General features: G+C 41.7%; 1 protein-coding gene across 10 annotated transcripts in view; it reads left to right on the top strand.

Annotated features, from left to right (window-relative positions):
* The first annotated feature begins 406 nt into the window (after positions 1-406).
* The window catches only part of RACGAP1 (Rac GTPase activating protein 1), a 36,284-nt gene continuing 15,063 nt past the window's right edge, over positions 407-21,627 (top strand). The window contains exons 1-6 of one of the 10 annotated variants that reach the window (XM_028828953.2): positions 3,976-4,027; positions 4,413-4,528; positions 9,180-9,268; positions 18,873-19,075; positions 20,116-20,252; positions 21,198-21,267. In XM_028828953.2, coding sequence (XP_028684786.1) covers positions 9,184-9,268; positions 18,873-19,075; positions 20,116-20,252; positions 21,198-21,267 — 495 coding nt within the window. In that variant the 5' untranslated portion in view covers positions 3,976-4,027; positions 4,413-4,528; positions 9,180-9,183. 10 annotated transcript variants of the gene reach the window in all.

The following is a 21,627-nucleotide window of genomic DNA, read 5'->3' as shown; positions in this document are numbered from 1 at the left end:
TGAATGGATACATCAATGGAAGGGATAATATAGCTCAGTGAATGTGCTTGAAAATAACTGCTGTTCTAACTCCTGGTATTCTTCCGATTCTACTGAGACTTAACATTGTTCAATTAATCTTTTCCAAGGGCCCTAGTCCCACAGACAGTGAGACCAAGAATAATTTGCACTTAAGAAGTACCACTTGCCCTTAGGCAATATGGCATCCTGAATGACTTCAGGAAAGGGCACCGCAAAAAAAAACCAAACCGTTGACATTAGTCAAAATGGCCATCTTTGGCTTCGCTTTGTCAGAATGCGCATGCCCATTCCCGTTCCCGTCACCTCTGCGTGTCCCTGACGTGTACGTCACACCGTAGAGGGACGCCGCGGGAGGAATAAATTTCTCTGTGATTGGTTGGTGAAGGATTTCAAACGGGAGCTGGCGGCGCGGCGCGGTGCGGCGCTGCTCTGCCGTTGGGTGAGTCGCGGAGCGAAGTGAAGGGCGGCCCAGGTGGGGCCAGGCTGACTGAATTGAGTAGTCGGGGTGCCAGACCAAGTGCGTCTGGCGCTGGATTGTGGTAGGAAGCAGAGCGTTCGTGTGGTGAGCCGTGGACGCCGCGGGGGTCCGGGACAGCGGGACAGGCCGGCAGCCACAGCCTGTCCACTCGGGCTTTTCTGGGGCGGGGGTCGGGGCAGGCCGAATGGACGCAGCCTGGGAGGGTAGGGGGCTTCTGTCTTGGCGCCGGGTTTTGTGGAAAGCCGGGGGCGTCTTTTTGAGGTGATGGCTGGAGCGGGGCAGGAGCCATCCCGAAGAAGAGTCTCTCAGTCAAATACGAGTTTAAGAGTGGTTGGAATGACACCCCATCTTTTTCGAAGGGAAGCGCCCTGGTGTTTGAGAGACCCGGGCGGCCTGCAGTGGAGCCCCTCTCCTCAGTGGGTCGCGTGTGTCTAGGGAAGCAGGCCGAGGCAATGACATCTTGTCCTTCTCATCCTAATTCTTAGCCTCAGTGACAACGAGGCCTTACTTGTGCACTTTCACGTATATTTCTCTTCACAGGATTTCATTCGTAGGCCGAAAGGTGTGTGTAGGAAAAGTGGGGGTAGGTGGGGAGATAAGCCTTTTTCTTTTCTTTTCTTTTTTTTTTTTTAAGCATTATCTTTCTCTCGAATGTGTCGGGTAAATAAGCTTTCCGAGTTATTGTAGGTGTTTAGAGAAGGCACCTTTCCTGTAGCTTAATCATTCAATAGGTATTTATTTTTTGGAGGGGATTTAAAAAAAAATTTGTATATTTAGGGGGTACAGGTGCAGATTTCTTACATGCATGTATTGCGTCGTGGTGAGGTCTGGATTCTTAGTGTCCCCATCACTCAAATAGTGAACATTGTACCCAATACGTAGTTTTTCAACCCTCAGCTCCCGCTTCCACCTTCCCATCTTCTGTAGTCTCCAGTGTGTATTATTCCACTCTGTATGTCTGTGTACCCATTGATTAGCTTCCACTTATAAGTGAGAACATGCGGTATTTGACATTCTGAGTTATTTCACTGAGGAGAATGGCCTCCAGTTCTATCCATGTTGCTGCAAAAGATGTGATTTCATTCTTTTTTATGGCTGAGTAGTATTCTGTGGTGTATGTCTATTTATATATCACATTTTCTTTATCCAGTCCTCCGTTGATGAACACTTAGGTTGATACTGTGTCTTTGCTATTGTAAATTCTGCTGCGATAAACATATGAGTGCAGGGGTCTTTTTGATATACTGATTTCTTACCCTTATACCCATTAGTGGGATTGCTGGATCGAATGATAGTTCTATTTTTAGTTCTTTGAGAAATCTCCATACTGTTTTCCATAAAGGTTATACTAGCTTGCTTTCTTTTTTCTTTTTTGAGACTGAGTCTTGCTCTGTGGCCCAGGCTGAAGTGCAGTGGTACGATCTCGGCTTACTGCAAACTCTGCCTCCCGGGTTCAAGTGATTCTCCTGCCTCAGCCTCCGGAGTAGCTGGAATTGCAGGTGTGCACCACCATGCCCGGCTAATTTTTTGTTTCTAATAGAGATACGGTTTCACCATGTTGGCCAGGCTGGTCTTGAACTCCTGGCCTCATGTGATCAGCCTGCCTTGGCCTGCCAAAGTGCTGGGATTAGAGGTGTCAGCCACCGTACCCGGTCTGCTTACTTTCATTCAATAGGTATTTCTTAAGTGCAAAGTGTAAGTAGAACACAGTCTTATTTGGTCTTAAAGAATGTGCAGTTAATTTGGGGGTAATAGAACTTTAGATAACTGGTGAGTCTAGTAAGCCTATATATACACTGTTGAGAGTACTGTACATTAGTACATCCCTTTTAGAAAACATTTTGGCACTATTAACAGCCATATAATGGTTTTTACACCCTAATATAGCAATCCTAGTCTTGGAAATCTATTCTAAGGAACACAGTCACCTGAAGAAAAATATTGTCCATAGGAATGCTCAATTCATTTATTCCCCAAATATTTATTAGTCATTTACCAAATGTCGGGTACTGTTCTAGGCATCAGGGAAGAAAACACACAAATCTCTGCTTTCTTGGAACTTAAGCTAGAGGGGACACAGACAATAAACTGAATAAATATGTAAATATGTTAGACGGAGAGAAGTGCTTTGGCACAAAGTAAAGCAGGGTAATGTTAGAGAAAGGCTGCCATTTACAATAGGATGATTGGAAAGACCTCACTGAGACAGTGGCATTTGAGTAAAGATATTTGAGGTGAGAGAATGACCATGCAAGAGATTCCAGGCAGAGGTAAGTGAAAAACTGGAAATGACCTAAACGTCCAAAGAAGAGAATAGTTAAACAGTTGTTCATCAGCTCTTTAGAACTTAATGGAAACATGATAAAAAGAAGCAAAACACAAAATTATATGTAATGTATGATTGTAACACCATGAAATATGAGTATATAATGGACAAAGATTAAATCAGGTGGTACATATAGTTGTTTAGGGTAGTGAGATTTTTGTTTTGCTATTATTATTATTTTTTTTTGGTAGACAGAGTTTCCCTCTTGTTTCCCAGGCTGGAGTGCAATGATGTGATCTTGGGTCACCGCAACCTCCACCTCCCGGGTTCAAGCGATTCTCCTGCCTCAGCCTCCCGAGTAGCTGGGATTACAGGCATGCACCACCACACCCGGCTAATTTTGTATTTTTAGTAGAGATGGGGTTTCTCCATGTTGGTCAGGCCGGTCTTGAACTCCCAACCTCAGGTGAACCACCTGCCTTGGCCTCCCAAAGTGCTGCGATTACAAGTGTGAGCCACTGCACCTGGCCTGTTTTACTGTTAATTTTTTTGAACATAGAAGATTAATAATAAACAGTATTTTTGTATCTGCTAAATGAATGTTATAGATAATAAAGGAAATCATTTTGGACTGAAATGGTTAGGGAAGGCTTCAGTGAATTGGTGAGACTTATTCTAGACCTTGAAGGATGGAAGACCAGAATAGGAAGAATTCACAGGGAAAAAAAGAGGTATTTAGTATGCTGAACTGATAGTAATTTTCTGAAAAATCACAATTCAAATCTTCCCTTAGTCTTCATTCATGCTGGATTGAGAACATTTTGTTTACTCTCTGCAAGTGATTTGCTTATAAAGAACATTTGGTTTCAAGATAATCCTTCTGCCCGCCAGTTGTATTAGAGACTTTTGATACAGTGAAGCAGAAGCTGGACATTTCAGGAAAAGAATTGTCTTCACATTGTCCTCAAATATGTTCCTGTGACAGGATCTTAAAGTACTGAGATTATCTTTGAGAATGGTTTTCCTTGACAGCAAGGAATCTATATTGTTGATTTCTTGGAAATCTCCAGATTTAGCAATGTTTGTGGGAAAGTTTTTCATTAAAACACTTTCCTGAAAAACTCCAGCAGCCTTTCATTGCTTTGTCTTAAAGTATTTAACACCCTTGATGCATCTAAAAAACCTGATATATAGGTCTCTTAATAATGTTGTTTGAAGGAGGAGGAAGAAGAGGATAGAGACTTTTCCCAGGATACCCTGCAGTAAGATCTGTAGTAGTCTGTTATTCTGAAGGACGATATCTGTCTCTTGGCTGGGTGATTGAAATTAAATTGGGGACTCAAAGCAATCACATCCAGCTGAGACTCTTTGATGGTGTTGCCAAATTGCCCCCTTAGGGATACTTACAGATTGGGAATCTGTAACATAGTGACTTCTCCACCTCTGGGGCTCCCCATCAATAACAGCTGAGATTCTCTAACACCTTTGGTTTAAAGTGCTCCACAAACTGATTTTCTTGCTGCACACAGGGATAGTTTCAGCTTTCCCGAAAGGCAGCAGTCTCTGTTGTGGAAAGTGACAGCTGTTTTACAGCTGCAAAAGCAATGTACTACAATATGACTTTGTTTTTGTTTCCTTTCACATTAGTGTATCTCCTAGCTATGGACTAAATAATACATGGGGGGAAATAAACAAGTATTCATGAGGGTGAAAATGTGACCCAGCAGGAAAATTACAACTATTTTCAATTGACGTTGAATAGGGTGAGTAAATTTTAGCTTTTTGAGTTACAATTTGGCTGAGATACCAGAGTTAGTACTGATATAGAAAGATATTTTTGTCATCTATAAATAATTCCTGAGAGTCACTTCTGTAGAATGTTAATAAAAATATATGGTCCCCTAGCATATAAAGAGAAGAGGATTATATTCTGCTAGTGCAATTTTTGGATTACCCTAAGTAAATCTATGTTAGAGGAAAAAATAACTCTTCAGAAACAGCAAACCTCATCTAGAATAGCTTGTTTAAAAGCCCAGACCTGGTCGAATTTTGCTGTTTCCTTGATTCTTCTTGGTCTGGATTCCAGCTATAATTTATGTTTTATATGTGTTGCTGTTTGTATGACATGATTTGGGGGAGGTCTCTGAGTAGGTCTGCAACATATATGGTCTAATTGATATTTTTGTAACATATCATCTCTTCTATATGTTGGGTTGGAGATAATATGGATTTTGGACTCAGACCTGGGTTTCAATAAGAGCTCGACATTTATTAGTCAATTTAAGGTCTCTGGCCTTAGTTGCCCATTGTCTGTAAAATGGAGATAATTAAGTTAGTGAGGCCAGGCATGGTGGCTCACGCCTGTAATCCCAGCACTTTGGGAGGCAGAGGCAAGCAGATTGCTAGAGGTCAGGAGTTCGAGACCAGCCTGGCCAACATGGTGAAACTCAGTCTCTACTAAAAATACAAAAAAAATTAGCCGGGCATGGTGGTAGGCACCTCTAATCCCAGCTACTCAGGAGGCTGAGGCAGGAGAATCGCTTGAACCCTGAAAACGGAAGTTGCAGTGAACCAAGGTGGCACCATTGCAGTCCAGCCTGGGTGACGGAGCATGACTCCATCTCAAAAAGAAGTCAAATTCACTTAAAGAAAAAGTATATGTGAAGTGTCTAGTGCCCGAATCATTTCAAAGCACCTAGTAAATACTGGATACTTTTCTTTCTAATTGTATAGCACTATTTTAAAAAGTGGTCTAAAATTCTGAATTTAGTGATATCCTTATTTGGAGACAGCCTAGGGGGAAAAAACACCTAGATTTGAGAATCACTGTTTTAGGATGGAAGTAACAACTATCAGACCAAAACCAAACCTAAACAAAAGAAACTCACTTCATACCAACTAAAAGATACCTTATATTTTGGTAGTAAGATTCTCAACTTATACATTTAAAAATTTTTATAATATTCTGTGAGGTAAATAGAGCAAGTGTTATTGTTTTCACTTCATAGATGAGTCTTGGAATTTAAGTGATTTACTGAAGATTATACTACTGGTAGATAGAAGAGCTAAAGGTTTGTCCCAGGACTTTTATTTATTTATTTATTTATTTATTTATTTATTTATTTATTTTAAGAGAAGGGAGTCTTGTGATGATCAGGGTGGTCTCAAACTCCTAGACTCAAGTGATCCTCCTGCCTCAGCCTCCTAAGTAGCTGGGACTACAGGCACACACCACCACACCCAGCTTGTCCCAGGACTTCTGCTCCCTCTCCCTGTGTTAACTCTTCTTTTTGCTTTAAGCTATATTACACGTTGATGTTGAGGGAGAATGGAAATTCTTTTGACCATAGCATCACAGATATCTGTGTGTGTTTCCTCTCTGAATTAACATATATCATTTTTTTTTGTGAGCATCGTATTAAATACTACATGCTTGTGTGTGTAATATAGAAGTGCTACATGTAAGGATTTTCCCCTCAAATTTACAGTCTACTTGGGACACAGGACAGAATCATATGGTAAAGTTTAATTCAAGTGCCAAGAGTTTGTATCTGAGTGGCAACTGCCTGAAGCAGTGAGGGAAAGACTGGAGGCAGGGAACACAATTGAAGTGAGTGGTGACAAGCTGCAAGTGATGAGGGGGTAGGTATGGTAGATACATGAGAGAAGAGTACACAAGGTTTAGTGATTATGCTGTGGGAAAGGGAGGAACCAGAGGTGATTCTGAAGTTTGGAACTGAGCGACTGAGAGAATGATAAAAATAGGGAAATCAAAATTGGAAGTCAGTAGGGTGTGGGATAGGGTAGGTCAGTGAGTAGAGTAGTTGATGTACATAAACAGGAAGGGTAGAACAATGTAAGGAGGCTGAGGCCAGAGAATCACTTGAACCCGGGAGGCAGAGGTTGCAGTGGGCTGAGGTGGCGCCAGTGTACTCTGGCCTGGAGGACAGAGCAAGACTCTGTCTCAAAAAATTAAAAAAAAAAAAAAAAAAAGAACAAAAGAACAGGTTATATTGTAATTTAAGACTTAACCACCCCCCTCCAAAAAAAAAAAAAGCTTTTTTTTTTTTTTTTTTTGAGACAGAGTCTTGCTCTGCCGCTGGGGCTGGAGTGCAGTGGCCAGATCTCAGCTCACTGCAAGCTCTGCCTCCCGGGTTTAGGCCATTCTCCTGCCTCAGCCTCCCGAGTAGTTGGGACTACAGGCGCCCGCCACCTCGCCCGGCTAGTTTTTTGTATTTTTAGTAGAGACGGGGTTTCACTGTGTTAGCCAGGATGGTCTCGATCTCCTGACCTCATGGTCCGCCCGTCTCAGCCTCCCAAAGTGCTGGGATTACAGGCTTGAGCCACCGCGCCCGGCAAAAAAAGCTTTTTTTTAAACAACCAGTTTTCAACATCCTAGCACCATGAAATTTTCCTTTTTGAATTCTTGGACAGATTAGAAGTTTTGCTGTGGTACTGAGCTCACTGTCTTATAGTCTCACAATATGTGAGTGAGTGCCGAGATGATAGAAAGCAATATCTTATATTAAAACTACTGATTAGAGTCTTCCATTTTTACCTCATGAGAGCCAAAGGAAATCAACATTTGAATTGACTACCCAATGTCCTGCCCATTTCTGTCCTGTAGCACTTGGGGTATGTTGCTTATTTCGTTATATTGTTAAATCCATGGAGTCTCTATGAATTCCACAGCTCTTCCTGCCGGTTTTAATGCTATCCTTTTAGTTTTGTTCTTAGTTTAGAGAAAGATCTTTGTAATACATTTGTTGGTCTGGTTGCTTAGCAGCTTGCTGTGATTATGTAGCTTGGAACAGATACTTGCCATTTGAAAATCTTGGTTTCCGGCCCTGATTCAGGTATATATTGCATCCAGGCTTGGAACTGAAAACTTTTTTTCTATTATAGCAATTATCATATGAATATAAATGAATAATTCTGCAGCACTTAATAGAAAATATCTTATGTTTATATATTCTTTTTTTTTTTTTGCTCTGGCACCCAGGCTGGAGTGCAGTGGCACCATCTCAGCTCATTGCAACCTCTGCCTCCCAGGTTCAAGCAATCCTCCTGCCTCAGCCTCCCAAGTAGCTGGGATTATAGGCACACATCACTGTGCCCAGCTAATTTTTGTGTTTTTACTAGAGACAGGGTTTCGCCATGTTGGCCCAGGCTGGTCTCGAACTCCTGACCTCAAGTGATCCACCCACCTTGGCCTCCCAAAGTGCTGGGATTATAGGTGTGAGCCACCGTGCCCAGCCTATGTTCATATATTCTTTGTCCTTTGTGCTTTTTAATATATTTTTTCTTGCTCTCATAGCTTGTGGTACAATCTTATAAACATTGCAAAATCACTAACCCTTCGTAAGAGTTCTTAAAATTTTATTTAGGAAATAAGGACCTGGACTAGAATGTTGAAGCATTGGTTAAGAGAAACATAAGAATCCTTTAATGGTATTTCTGAGGACATTACATTTCTAATGAAATTTGACTTTTTATTTCATTTCCTTGATAGTTTTCATAACATCCAGTTAATGTGTTTCTTTCTTGACTGTTAAGTGAAGATCTTATTTCCTCAAAGTGTTCCCAGTTAAAATCTATTTGGAATATAACTGCCTGTAATGACACTGTTTTTTCTGTAGTATCAGCAGGCCTTTGGGGGGAAATACGAAGCCTGAAATTCACTATACAGAACACAGTAGCAAATGATTTTTGCTTTGCCCTTCGAACTATGAAGGTGGTGTATTGTCTCTCTGATGCCAGAATGTGGTACAACATAATCCTTTGCCTCTACTTAGTATAAATTTGTTAGACATAGTTCCTCCACACAGCCTAGCAGAGAGCCCTGCATTACAGAAATAATTCTTGTGCTGCTGAGCTGGCGATTTTCCCACTTAATCATTCGTGTGACGTCATCTGTGCTGTTGGTAGGAAATGTGCTGACCATGTCCTGCATTTTAAAAGGCAGTTGCAACAGGGGCATTAGCTAAAAATGAAATTAAAAATAGATATTTTAAGTCACATTGTAGGTCTTCAAGGCCCACAAGGAATAAACTGGCAAAAGTATTATATTAATCAATAGGCTTGACTTGAAGAACCACATTTTGTTGTTGGTCAGTCACTTAGTAATCAACTGACATGCTTTTTCCTATTTGTTTTCTGCTACAAAGTGATTGGAGGGGCTGTTATATTCAAAGGTCTGAAATGGTTTTCTAATTTTAAGATGAGTCTTAAATATTCCAAGTTTGTTTTTATAATAAGAATCACACAAAACATCTGTTGTTAGCTTGAGATTCTTATAATGGTAGTTATAAATGGAAGAGTCCAGATGTTGGTCACTGATGGCTGGATTGCTATAGAATCTTCTGTCGTGGGTGAGAAGGCAGGACCCCTAATGTATATTTGATTTCTTGGCAGAAAGATGGATACTATGATGCTGAATATGCGGAATCTGTTTGAGCAGCTTGTGCGCCGGGCAGAGATTCTCAGTGAAGGAAATGAACTCCGTAAGTCATTCTGAGCTGGCCTGTCCAAAAGGAAAAACAGATTTCAAATTTGGGATTTTTACAAAGCTGAAGTATTTTCCAGTCTTAAAGTTGTTTTTCATTTGGGTTACCTAAAAATAAAGCAGTGGTCACTTACATGGTCAAAGCCTAACAGGCACTCATTCTAAATGGTCACTAAAATTCTTTTCTGTAGCTGCTCTTAATAGGTTTTAGCCAGGCTTTTTTATTATCTTTATTTATTTTTTTGAGATGGAGTCTGTCTCTGTCACCCAGGCTGGAGCGCAGTGGCGACATCGCGGCTCACTGCAACCTCTGCTCCCCAGGTTCAAGCGATTCCCTGTCTCAGCCTCTCGAGTAGCAGGGATTACAGGCACATGCCACCAAGCCCGGCTAATTTTTTGTATTTTTAGTAGAGACAGGGTTTTGCATGTTAACCAGGCTATTCTCAAACTCCTGACCTCAGGTGATCCGCCTGCCTCTGCCTCCCAAAGTGCTGGGATTACAGGCGTCAGCCACTGTGCCTGGCCGCTTTTTTATTATCAAGATTCTTTTTCTGCTGAATAGTTGGCACTATTTTCTGTGCCATGAACTGGGAAAAATTTACTAGGATATTGCTTTTTTCTTTAGAGTAGCAGTTGGCTATACTTTTTATCCTGGATTTTCTTTGTGTTCTATAAAAGCATTTTCAGTTGAAGTGGGAAAAAGTCATAATTTCTTCTTTCTTTTTTCTTTTTTCTTTTTTTTAAAGAATGTCACTCTGTCTCCCAGGTTGCACCACCATGCCCTGCTACTTTTTCAAAATTTTTTATAGAGATAAGGTCTCCCTATTTTACCCAGGCTGGTGTCCACCTCTTGGCCTCAAGCAATCCTCTCACTTCTGCCTCCCAAAGTGCTGGGATTATAGGCATGAGCCACCAGGCCCAGTCCACAATTTCTTTTTGAAGGAGATACTAGGCATCTGCTTTCACCTAATTCATATATTTGATGCTGAGTAATTAATGATTGAGAGCCAAGTTTGGTGGCTTGCACCTGTAATCCCAGCTACTCAGGAGGCTGAGGCAGGAGAATCACTTGATGCCAGGAGTTTGAGACCAGCTTGGGCAACATAGCAAGACTGTCTCTGAAAACATTAGCGGTCGGGCATAGTGGCTCATGCCTATAATCTTAGCACTTTGTAGGGCTGAGATGAGTGGATCGATTGAGTCCAGGAGTTTGAGACCAGCCTGGGCAACATGGCAAAACCCCATCTCTGGTTTTATTTTTTCTTTGAGATGGAATATCACTCTGTCACCCAGGTTGGAGTGCAGTGGCGTGATCTCGGCTCACTGCAACCTCCACCTTCTGGGCTCAAGCAATTGTCCTGCCTCAGCCTCCCAGGTAGCTGGGATTATAAGCGTCCGCCACCACACTCAGCTAATTTTTGTATTTTTAGTAGAGATGGGGTTTTGTCATGTTGGCCGGGCTGGTCTTGAACTCCTGACCTCAAATGATCCACCCACCACAGCCTCCTCCCGAAGTGCTGGGATTACAGGTTTGAGCGCCTGACCACAAAAACCCCATCTCTACAGAAAAAAAAAAGAAAAAGAAAAAGAAAAAGCTGGTGTGGTGGCATGCTCCTGTGATCCCAGCTACCTCGGAGGCTGAGGTGGGAGGATGGCTGGGAAGGCGGAGGTTGCAGTGAGCTGAGATCACACTGGTGTACTCCAACCTAGGACAGAGCGAGACCCTATTTCAAAAACAAAAGAATTAGCTGGGTGTGGTGACACACGCCTATGGTCCCAGATACTCAGGAGGCTGAAGGATTGCTTGAGCCCAGGAGTTTGAGGCTACAGTGAACTATGATTGTGCCACTGCACTCAAGCCTGGGTGACAGAGTGAGACTCCATCTCCCCGGGGGAAAGAATAAAGGATTGAGATGGGGTGGCGAACTGGGGAGAAAAAGGAGGTGCTAATAGAGGAAACGTCTGGGAAATAAATTAGCAAGAAAGAAAAATGGGGCTGATGGTACTGACGTGTGATCTAAGGGAATTATTCTATACCAGCTTCTCTTTGTATTACCATCCTCTCCTATTTCAGACTTTCATTAATACCTAATTTAGTAAATGTTGTTCTCGAGTCAGCCTTACTGGTGTTAAAGTAATGTAAGAACTGTGTCTTGAACTTTTTTTTATTTCTATAGTACTTACTGTGGTATCTTGCTTATGCCATTCAATATTTTCTTTGAATTGATTGATGTTTTTAATAGCTCTTATCCACTTACAGGCCTTTCAAAACAATATTCTATTTTCTGTCTCTAATAGCTGCTGCATGACCCTATCATCTGGTACCAGCTCAGTAACCACAATGGCATACTAATTAGGCTTCTCTTTGAGGTCACATCATCTCAGAAGATGGATTACTTTAGAGTGTGGTGGGGACTAGAGTGTGGAATAAGAGATCTTAATACTCAGGTTCATTCAGCAAATATTTTGTGAGAACCTATCAGGGCTTTTAGCATTTTTGAATTGAGGGAAAGGGATGACTAAATGGTGTTATGGGGGAAAGGGTTTGAGCTGAGCTTTAGCTATAGGGTAGAATCCCAACAGGCAGAGATGAAAGGGGGTATTTTAGATCAGGTGACAGCCTGAGCGGAGGCAAGAAGGTGTGGGACTTGAGGGAAATAGGAGTAAGGGGGAGTGACATAATCAGAACTGTGCTTTGGGAAGATTACCCTGGCAGAGGTGTAGGCTGCATTAGAGGTGGATGCTGGGAGACTGACTAGGAATGACATGGTTGTCATAGCTCAGGAAAGAGGCAATAACAGCCCTAACTGGAATGGTAGCTGTGAAGATGGAAGCAGGGAGAAATGGGTAGAAGAGATTGTGATAATAAGACCTATAGAAGGAGGCAACTGATAAAATATGGGGGCAGAGGGAAGACTCTGTGGTTTAGAGTGTTGATAACTAGTGTTGGCTTTTACCTGTTATTTCTGTGTCTGTTTCTCCACCTATAAAATAGGGATTTAAACATCTCTATTTTCTTTGTGAGAGTGCTATGAGGATTTGAGCATAAATTGAGATGTTGTGAAATACTTTGGGAAATGATTATGCCAGAAATCTCCTCCCCAAAATGTTTATTTTTAAAGAAATCCTGATTTTATTATATAAGCAAATTTTTACCTTCCCATTTATTTCTCTTATAAAATAGAGGTACATTTTACCTCCTTCTCCAAATCTCTAATTTGGAATGTTGGCTTTTTTTTATTTTTTATTTTTATTTTTTGAAACAAGAGTTTCACTCTTATTGCCCAGTCTGGAGTGCAATGGTGCGATCTTGGCTCACCGCAACCTCCACCTCCTGGGTTCAAAAGATTCTCCTGCCTCAGTCTCCCAAGTAGCTGGGATTACAGGCATGCGCCACCACGCCTGGCTAATTTTGTATTTTTGGTGGAGACGGGGTTTCTCCATGTTGGTCAGGCTGGTCTCGAACTGCTGACCTCAGGTGATCCGCCTGCCTTGGCCTCCCAAAGTGCTGGGATTACAGGCATGAGCCACCGCGCCCAGCCCTCATTTATTTATTTATTTTTGAAACAGTGTCTCACTCTGTTGCCCAGGTTGGAGTGCAGTGGCAGGATCTCGGCTCACTACAACTTCTGCCTCCCAGGTTCAAGCAATTTTCCTGCTTCAGCCTCCTGAGTAGCTGGGGTTACAGGTGTCTGCCACCATACCTGGCTAATTTTTGTATTTTTAGTAGAGAAAGGGTTTCATCACGTTGGCCAGGCTGGTATTGAACTCCTGATCTCAGGTGATCCACCCACCTTGGCTCCCAAAGTGCTGGGATTACAGGCGTGAACCACCGTGCCCGGCCTAGTTTTTGTTTTTTGGAGACAAGGTCTTGCTGTGTTGCCCAGGCTGGAGTACAGTGGTGCAATCATAGCTTACTGCAGCGTTGAACTCCTGGGCTCAAGCAATCCTCCTACCTCAGCCTCCTGAGTAGCTGGGACTATAGGCTTGTGCTACCACACCGGCTAATTTTTTTTTTTTTTTTGAGATGGAAACTCACTCTGTTGCCCAGGCTGGAGTGCAGTGGCACAATCTTGGCTCACTGCAAGCTCCGCCTCACGGGTTCATGCCATTCTCCTGCGTGACTGGGACTATAGGCGCCTGCCACCACGCCCGGCTAATTTTTTGTATTTTTAGTAGAGACGGGGTTTCACCGTATTAACCAGGATGGTCTCGATCTCCTGACCTCATGATCTGCCCGCCTCGTCCTCCCGAAGTGCTAGGATTACAGGCGTGAGCCACCATGCCTGGCCCACACAGGCTAATTTTTATATTTATTTTTATTATTTTATTTTGAATTTTTATTATTTACTTTTTCTCCCAAACTACTGTAAGCACTACTTTTGTTGTAATTCTATTTTTTGTAGAGACAAGGTCTTGCCATGTTTTCCAGGCTGGTCTTGAACTCCTGGGCTCAGGTGATCCTCCTACCTTAGCCTCCCAAAGTGCTGGGATTGTAGGTGTGAGCCAGTGCGCCTGGCAAATGTTGGCTTTTGAGGAACTAAAGTAGCCCTGTGTTTTTTAGACACTAGAATCAACTTTGTGCATCCACCCCAGTGTCTGTCCTCTTCTTCTTTTTCTTTTTCTTTTTTTTTTTTTGAGACAGTCTCATTCTGTTGCCCAGGCTGGGGTGCAGTGGTGCGATCTCAGCTCACTACAACCTCCGTCTCCTGGGTTCAAGTGATCCTCCTGCCTCAGCCTCCCAAGTAGCTGGGATTACAGGTGCATGCCACCAAGCCGGCTAGTTTTTGTATTTTTAGTAGCAATGTTTCACCATGTTGGCCAGGTTGGTCTTGAACTCCTGACCTCAAGTGATCCACCTGCCTTGGCCCCGCAAAGTGCTGGGATTACAGTCGTGAGCCACTGTGCCCGGCCTATACTCTCCTTAGATCATTAGGAATTCCCCGCGTGCCTACGTATCCCTTGACTCCTTACTCTTGCCTTTCATCATTAACTTCATTCCTCTTTCTCTTTTTTGTATTTTTTTTTTTTTTTTTTTTTTTTGAGACAGAGTTTTTCACTCTTTGTTGCCCAGGCTGGAGTGCAGTGGTGCAATCTCGGCTCACCGCAACCTCCGCCTCCTGGGTTCAAGTGATTCTCCTGCCTCAGCCTCCCGAGTAGCTGAATTAGGCATGTGCCACCACGCCTGGCTAATTTTGTATTTTTAGTAGAGATGGGGTTTCTGCATGTCGGTCAGGCTGGTCTCCAACTCCCGACCTCAGGTGATCCACCTGCCCTGGCCTCCCAAAGTGCTGGGATTACAAGTGAGAGCCACCATGCTCGGCATGTATTGTTTTTTAAAAAGCTTAAGTCTGAGCCGGGCAAAGCGGCTCACACCTGTAATCCCAGCACTTTGGGAGGCCAAGGCGGGCGGATCACTTGGTCAGGAGTTCAAGACCAGCCTGACCAACGTGGTGAACCCCCTTCTCTACTAAAAATACAAAAAGTTAGCCAGGCATGGTAGTGTTTACCTGTAATCCCTGTTACTTGGGAGACTGAGGGATGAGAATCACTTGAACCCAGGAGATGGAGGTTGCAGTCAGCCAAGATCATGTCATTGCACTACAGCCTGGGCAACAGAGTGAGATGCCATCTCTTAAAAAAAAAAAAAAAAAAAAGAGAGAGCTAAGTCAAGTTACGGGAAGATCAGAATGAAAGTTAATATTTTAAAAAAGATGACTTTAATAGTATATTTTGTTGTCTTGTTTTCTCCAGTCCACACAGTTTTTTATGTTCTATTTTTAATTTGTCATAAGCTGCCTGAGCTTTTTAAAAAAATATCATTGGTGTATAAATTAGGAATAAGTATAATTTAACATTTATCAGGTGCTTATTGTGTGCCAGTGACATACTAGGTTTGTACTACACTATGCACAGTATCAAATACTGAAGTATATATGATATATTGCCTGTCTTCAAGAAGATTATGGTACTTTAGTTTCAGAAACAGGATTTTTTTTCTCATGAAACAGAAGATAGTACAAGTATCAAAATACATGCTTTTGGGTAATCTAGAAAAATTTAATGTGTTGCAAACTGATTAGGAAAAGATTCACAGACCAGATGGGACTTGGTAAATGGGTATGTTAAGAAGAGTAGGTAGGGCATTCTATTTGAAGTACATAGCTTGGTCACAAGTGAGAAGGCCTCTGTTCTGTGGGCAGGGGCAGACCGGTTTAGCTAGGTGGGTATTGCATAGTGGTGGGAGGTAAGTTTGTTTAAACTGGTAAGGTGGTCTTGGATGCTGGTAAATTTAATTTGAACAGCGGCTTTTCATTCATTCATTTGTTCAACAGATATTTCAAGTGTCTACTGTGTGTTAGGCAGGTTACAACACTGGAGATAAAAGAGCAAAGGAGACATAGGGTCTTTGTCCTTAAGAAACTTAGAGAGGGTAGTGGGGAAGACAAATGGAAGAGCCTGTTCAAAGGCCTCGGGGAGTAAACGGAAAAAAAAAAAATCAAGATTTCTGGACCCACTTAAATCTGCTTGCTGAGCTATGAACCAAATCCTGATTTTAAAATTTTAAATAAATCAAAGATAACCCTCAATTTGGAAATTTCCCTTCTCTTTCCTCCTTTTTCATAGGTACACTTCATAGTTTAGGGTGTATATAACTTTTTAAAGGAGGTACTGTAATTTGGATTTTATAAGTCTTTTTTTTTGAGACAGCATCTCACTCTGCTGCCCAGGCTGGAGTGCAGTGGCACAATCTCAGCTCACTGCGACCTTTGCCTCCTGGAGTAGTTGGGATTACAGGCGCATACCACTAAGCCCAGCTAATTTTTGTGTTTAAGTAGAGACAGGGTTTCACCATGTTGGCCAGACTGGTCTTGAACTACTGGCCTCAAGTGATCTGCCCGCCTAAGCCTCCCAAAGTGCTGGGATTACAGGCGAGAGCCACCATGCCCGACCTGAATTTTATAAATCTTTTAATGTGCACTTCATGAAAGGCAAGTACCAAGCTGAATTGTGATTCACCAACTGACCAAAACAGTGCCATGATTATTGGTCTTCAACATCAAAATTGTTTCTGATCTATAGTCCAAAATGCCTTCTGACCCGATCCTAGCAAACTTTGCTCATAGTAGAATTGTACATAAAAGTAGTGTCTTTCGGCCGGGCGTGGTGGCTTATGCGTATAATCCTAGCACTTTGGGAGGCTGAGGCGGGTGAATCACTTGAGGTCAGGAGTTTGAGACCAGCCTAGCCAACATGGTAAAACCCCATCTCTAGTTAAAATACAAAAATTAGCCTGGCGTGGTGGCGTACGCCTGTAGTCCCAGTTACTCAAGAGGCTGAGGCAGGAGAGTTGCTTGAACCTGGGAGGCGGAGGTTGCAATGAGCTGAGATTGTGCTACTGCACTCCAGTCTGGGTGACAGAGGAAAACTGTCTCAAGTAAAAAGTATGCCGGGCACAGTGCCTCACGCCTGTAATCCTAGCACTTTTGGAGGCCAAGGCCGGTGGATCACCTGAGGTTAGGAGTTTGAGACCAGCCTGGCCAACATAGTGAAACCCCGTCTCTACTAAAAATACAAAAATCAGCTGGGCATGGTGGCCCACACCTGTAATCCCAGTCACTCATGAGGCTGAGGCAGGAGAATTGCTTGAACCCAGGAGGCGGAGATTGCAGTGATCCAAGATTGTGCCATTGCACTTCTGCCTGGGCAACAAGAGTGAAACTGTCTCAAAAAAAAAAAAAAAGTAATGTCTTTTTTTTTTTCCCCCACATTTCTCACTTGTACACACAAAAAGTAATATATTAATCAGGTATGTAAATGTTCTGCTTTGGGTCTGACTTAAACTAAGCTGAAGCAGTAATTTAGTAAAAGGAGTATCCTAAAGAACAAGCAAACCAGCAAAATTAGGTCAGATGAAAATCTTTTTATTTTCAAAATTGTTTTTCAGTTTGGTAAATATTTTGAGTGTGTATGTGTACAGTATTTAGTTTGCAAACAGATAGGTTTTTTCTTTAAAAAAAAAAAACCCACAAAAAAGTAGCATGTTCCAGACTAACCCAACATTTTATTTCTTAAAACTATTTGAATTGTAATACTTTATTTATTTATTTTTGAGACAGAGTCTCTGTTGCCCAGGCTGGAGTGCAGTGGCCAGATCTCAGCTCTCTTCAAGCTCCGCCTCCCAGGTTCACGCCATTCTCCTGCCTCAGCTTCCCGAGTAGCTGGGACTACAGGCGCCCGCCACCATGCCCGGCTAATTTTTTTGTATTTTTAGTAGAGACGGGGTTTCACCATGTTAGCCAGGATGGTCTTGATCTCCTGATCTCGTGATCCGTCTGCCTCAGCCTCCCAAAGTGCTGGGATTACAGGTGTGAGTCACCGTGCCCAGCCATACTTTTTTTTTATTGTTGATATTTGCATTGTTTAAGATAACTAGGTCATAATAACCTATTTTGCTGAAATTTGTTGCTTGCTAAAAACTAAAGTTTCCTTAATGACTTGGTTTCTCTGGAACAAATTGGTATCCTAATTTGTAAGTTCGATATTTGGTCAAATTATTAAAATTGTTTAAAAAGGACTATGTATTGTTTCTATGCTCTTAGGTTAAATTCATATGGGAAAAGTGCCCTTACTACCTAAGAATCTGCTAACTGTGTGTGAATTTGGCCTAGTTTCAGCTGTAAACTGGGTTAGTTTGACCAGCAGCAGATGTACACCTTGAGATCTTCTTCCTTGATGTTGGTGGAGAGTGATCCTTAGAGATAGATGGAGGTTAACTAGAAAATTGTAAGGCACTTTTGCAAATACATTGCAGAAGAACAGCTTTGCCAATAGCAGGAGATAAGAATGAATGCCACCAGGGTTATCTTCTTCCTTTGAGATGCTGCCTTGGAAGTGATGCTCTCTTTTCAGACATTTGAAGAGACTTCACATTGTGCTATCAGGGATGTTCCGAAAGCTAGTATGATCTTCTCTTCCTCTTTTTTTTTTTTTTCAATTGGAATGTTTACATACCCTTCAGGGCAGTGTTAAACAGCAAAAGCAAATTGGCTTTTTACTTTCAAATCAATATTTGTATAATTATATAGCCAAACGGAATTGTAGGTCTAGACATCTGTAATATTAATCTACATCTACTGGAGCATATTACAGCAGTTACATTTGAATCTGCTGTTTAACATCTCTCTGGTGCAGCAATGCGTGACTGTAAAGGAAGCTGTTTTTGTTTTATAGCTATAACTGTCCTGGTGCGTGACAGCTGCCTCAAAGGTATCCCCCTTTGATTGCCTTCTGTTCAGGAGCTTTCAGTGTTAGTGTTACATCTGGAGCCAGGTGACTAATGAGTTACATATTCCATAGCAGATGCCACTGGCTAAGCCAAAAGTAAGTGGCCTATCGAAATAGGAATTGCTACCCACAAAGTTCTCATCAGAGTGATAAATATATCCAAGGTCTGCACCCGGTTATTTTCAGCTGGATTTGCCCATAGTTCAGCTAGTTCCTTAATTATGAATTTCAAATAAAGCTAACCGTAGGACTCATTTATTAGAGCAATTATACTGTTTGGTGCTTGAATTATTAAAGATTCCCCCTTTCCTCAGAATTTATCCAGTTGGCGAAGGACTTTGAGGATTTCCGTAAAAAGTGGCAGAGGACTGACCATGAGCTGGGGAAATACAAGGATCTTTTGATGAAAGCAGAGACTGAGCGAAGTGCTCTGGACGTTAAGCTGAAGCATGCACGTAATCAGGTGGATGTAGAGATCAAACGGAGACAGAGAGCTGAGGCTGACTGCGAAAAACTGGTGTGTATTGTTTTCCATGCTAGAACAGTGATGATGTGGGAGGGGGAAAGCATTGTCTGACAGTTTCCACTTGCCAAATATACCTAGTTTCTTCTTCCACATTAAAGAACTGAAAGTGACCTGTTCTTTAACAGCTTGCCCATGATTAGAGCTGAAATTGCAGACTAGGAATCTTGTTCTTCGTAATTTGAAATTTAAATGTTTTTGTCATTTAGACTTGAAACTATTACTTAACAGACAGATTTCAAATGAGAACTTAAAGAATCAGAGGAAAAGGGAGGGAGGGAGATCCTAACGTACTTGATCTGTCACAAGATATTAGCCATCCTTCATTGTTTATTTTAAGTGCTACCTGGAATATCCATCCTTATATGAGTAGCTGGTACTTTGTCATTCATACAGGCAAAACAACTGTGACTCTCTTCATCACCGCTCTCTAATTCAGAGTAAAAGGTTAGATGTATTCAACCAGTTGAGCAATGTGACTGACACAGAACACTACCATTTTTATGTGTCAGGATGGGTCATAGTGCAAAAGAAAGCCTTTACTGGGAGGGACTAATCCATCTTGGTATACAGTGTTAGATGCCTCAGTAAACTCAAATTGTCTGGTTCCAGTGCTTTATAGCTTTGTATCCATTTTAATGCATTTTGCTCCACTACTTAGAGAGGTGGGTGGCTGCTTTGATCCGTAGAAGCCAATATTTGTTCTGATAAAATGACACTAAAGTGTTTTTGCTATGTGAAATCTATTTTGGGACTCTCATTTTGCATTATTCTTCTCTTGGATTACCAGGTTAATCCAAAAGTCTTGTAGCAGAAACTTCGCTATTCTAGATGTAGTTCATTTTGCCAGTCAGAAATCAGAGACACAATCTGGGTTTGATGTGAATTAATATGCTATTGGTGTAGCAGCCTTCCTAAAGGCCTATTTGCATAATGCTGTATTTTAATGTCTTCTGGTCTGCCCGTCCCATAAATTTGAGGTGAAGCTTTCTCCCCTGGCTAGTTATGATGCTTTACTCTGCTTTGGTCTGTAGGAACGACAGATTCAGCTGATTCGAGAGATGCTCATGTGTGACACATCTGGCAGCATTCAACTAAGCGAGGAGCAAAAATCAGCTCTGGCTTTTCTCAACAGAGGCCAACCATCCAGCAGCAATGCTGGGAACAAAAGGTGGAGGAACTGCATCTGTTGTTATCCGATCACAAGCAACACAGCTGTCAGATATTCTTGTTATCTGAATTCTTAAATATACTGCTTCTAGAATGTGTGCTTAAAAAGGCAGAAAAAGATTTTGGGGGGAAGAGTAGGTGGGGAATAAAAGGAACAGGGACGTCCCTATTTATTTTATTTTATTTTTAAATCTTTCCTAAGGATGTTGTTTCGCCATGGATAAAATTTTGATATTGGTGCTAAATTGTGCATCAATAACTAATCCTGCGCATTGCTAGGAAACCCAAAGGTGAAAGTGGCAGTTCAGCAATACTTTCAGTGTTTACTCTCCAGAGAGCTCTTATAGCTCTTCTGGTTTAGAAAGGCCTCTGTGAGCCAAGACGAGACAATAATTTTGGTTCCACTGCACCACTGTTTAAAATAGTCTCAACCAGGCTTTGAATTTAACATCCCCAGTACAATACGTAGGGAAAGGTCAGCTATTTGTTTTGTTGCCTGGTTGTTTTATGGGGAATCTTTATAACTAAGAAGACGTACAGGCTTAATTTCTTAAAAAGTCAGTGCTGGGTAATACTCTCGTTTGTAGAAACTAGCATAGTTGGGATCTAATTAAACTTCATTCCCTTGATTTTGTGAATTTTGAGTAACCTGTAATACAAACTCAATAGAGAATAGCACCCATAACCCTGACTAACTTTCAACTGCTGTTATAAGGTCTTTGCTGAAAAAGCAACTGTGCTGCACCTGTACTCATGCACACACACTCCTCCGTGGAAACCATACAAAGTAGCCTACCACAGGGTTTGAGATTGTAGTTGTCTCTATAGTGAAGATTTTGCTATGAAATTAACTGATTACCTGACCAGTAGGACTTGTTCTGAATGTTGGTGAATTTTACATTCCACGGTCTACTATGTCTAACATTGTATTGTTTCACTGATCTAGACTATCAACCATTGATGAATCTGGTTCCATTTTATCAGATATCAGCTTTGACAAGACTGATGAATCACTGGTAATAAACATTTGATCTCTGAGAATTACCTACTTTTCTTACCTCTGCTTCCCCAGAAATATCTCTCCTGTCCTCTCTTCTGAACATCTTATATTACTATTTTATTAGTTGATGTGTTACAGATTCTGAGCTAGCAATTTAAAATGTAAATCCACATGAGCTATAAGAGACTGGCTTTTGTATTAGTTTCTGAAGTGAGAATATAGAATTCAGAATTTGGCATGAGTTGAGTTCATTTAATAGATCTCTGTGTGCCACTTGTACTAATTGATTATATTTTGACTTATTAAAGCCCAGCTAGTAATGAAAATATTAGCAAGACTGTATGTTGGCAGCGTTTATTTGCCCCTCTTAAGTAGA

The sequence above is a fragment of the Macaca mulatta genome, chromosome 11 (assembly GCF_049350105.2).
Source record: "Macaca mulatta isolate MMU2019108-1 chromosome 11, T2T-MMU8v2.0, whole genome shotgun sequence".
NCBI classification, from domain to species: Eukaryota; Metazoa; Chordata; class Mammalia; order Primates; family Cercopithecidae; genus Macaca; species Macaca mulatta.
This window is presented reverse-complemented; position numbering and strand designations above follow the sequence as displayed.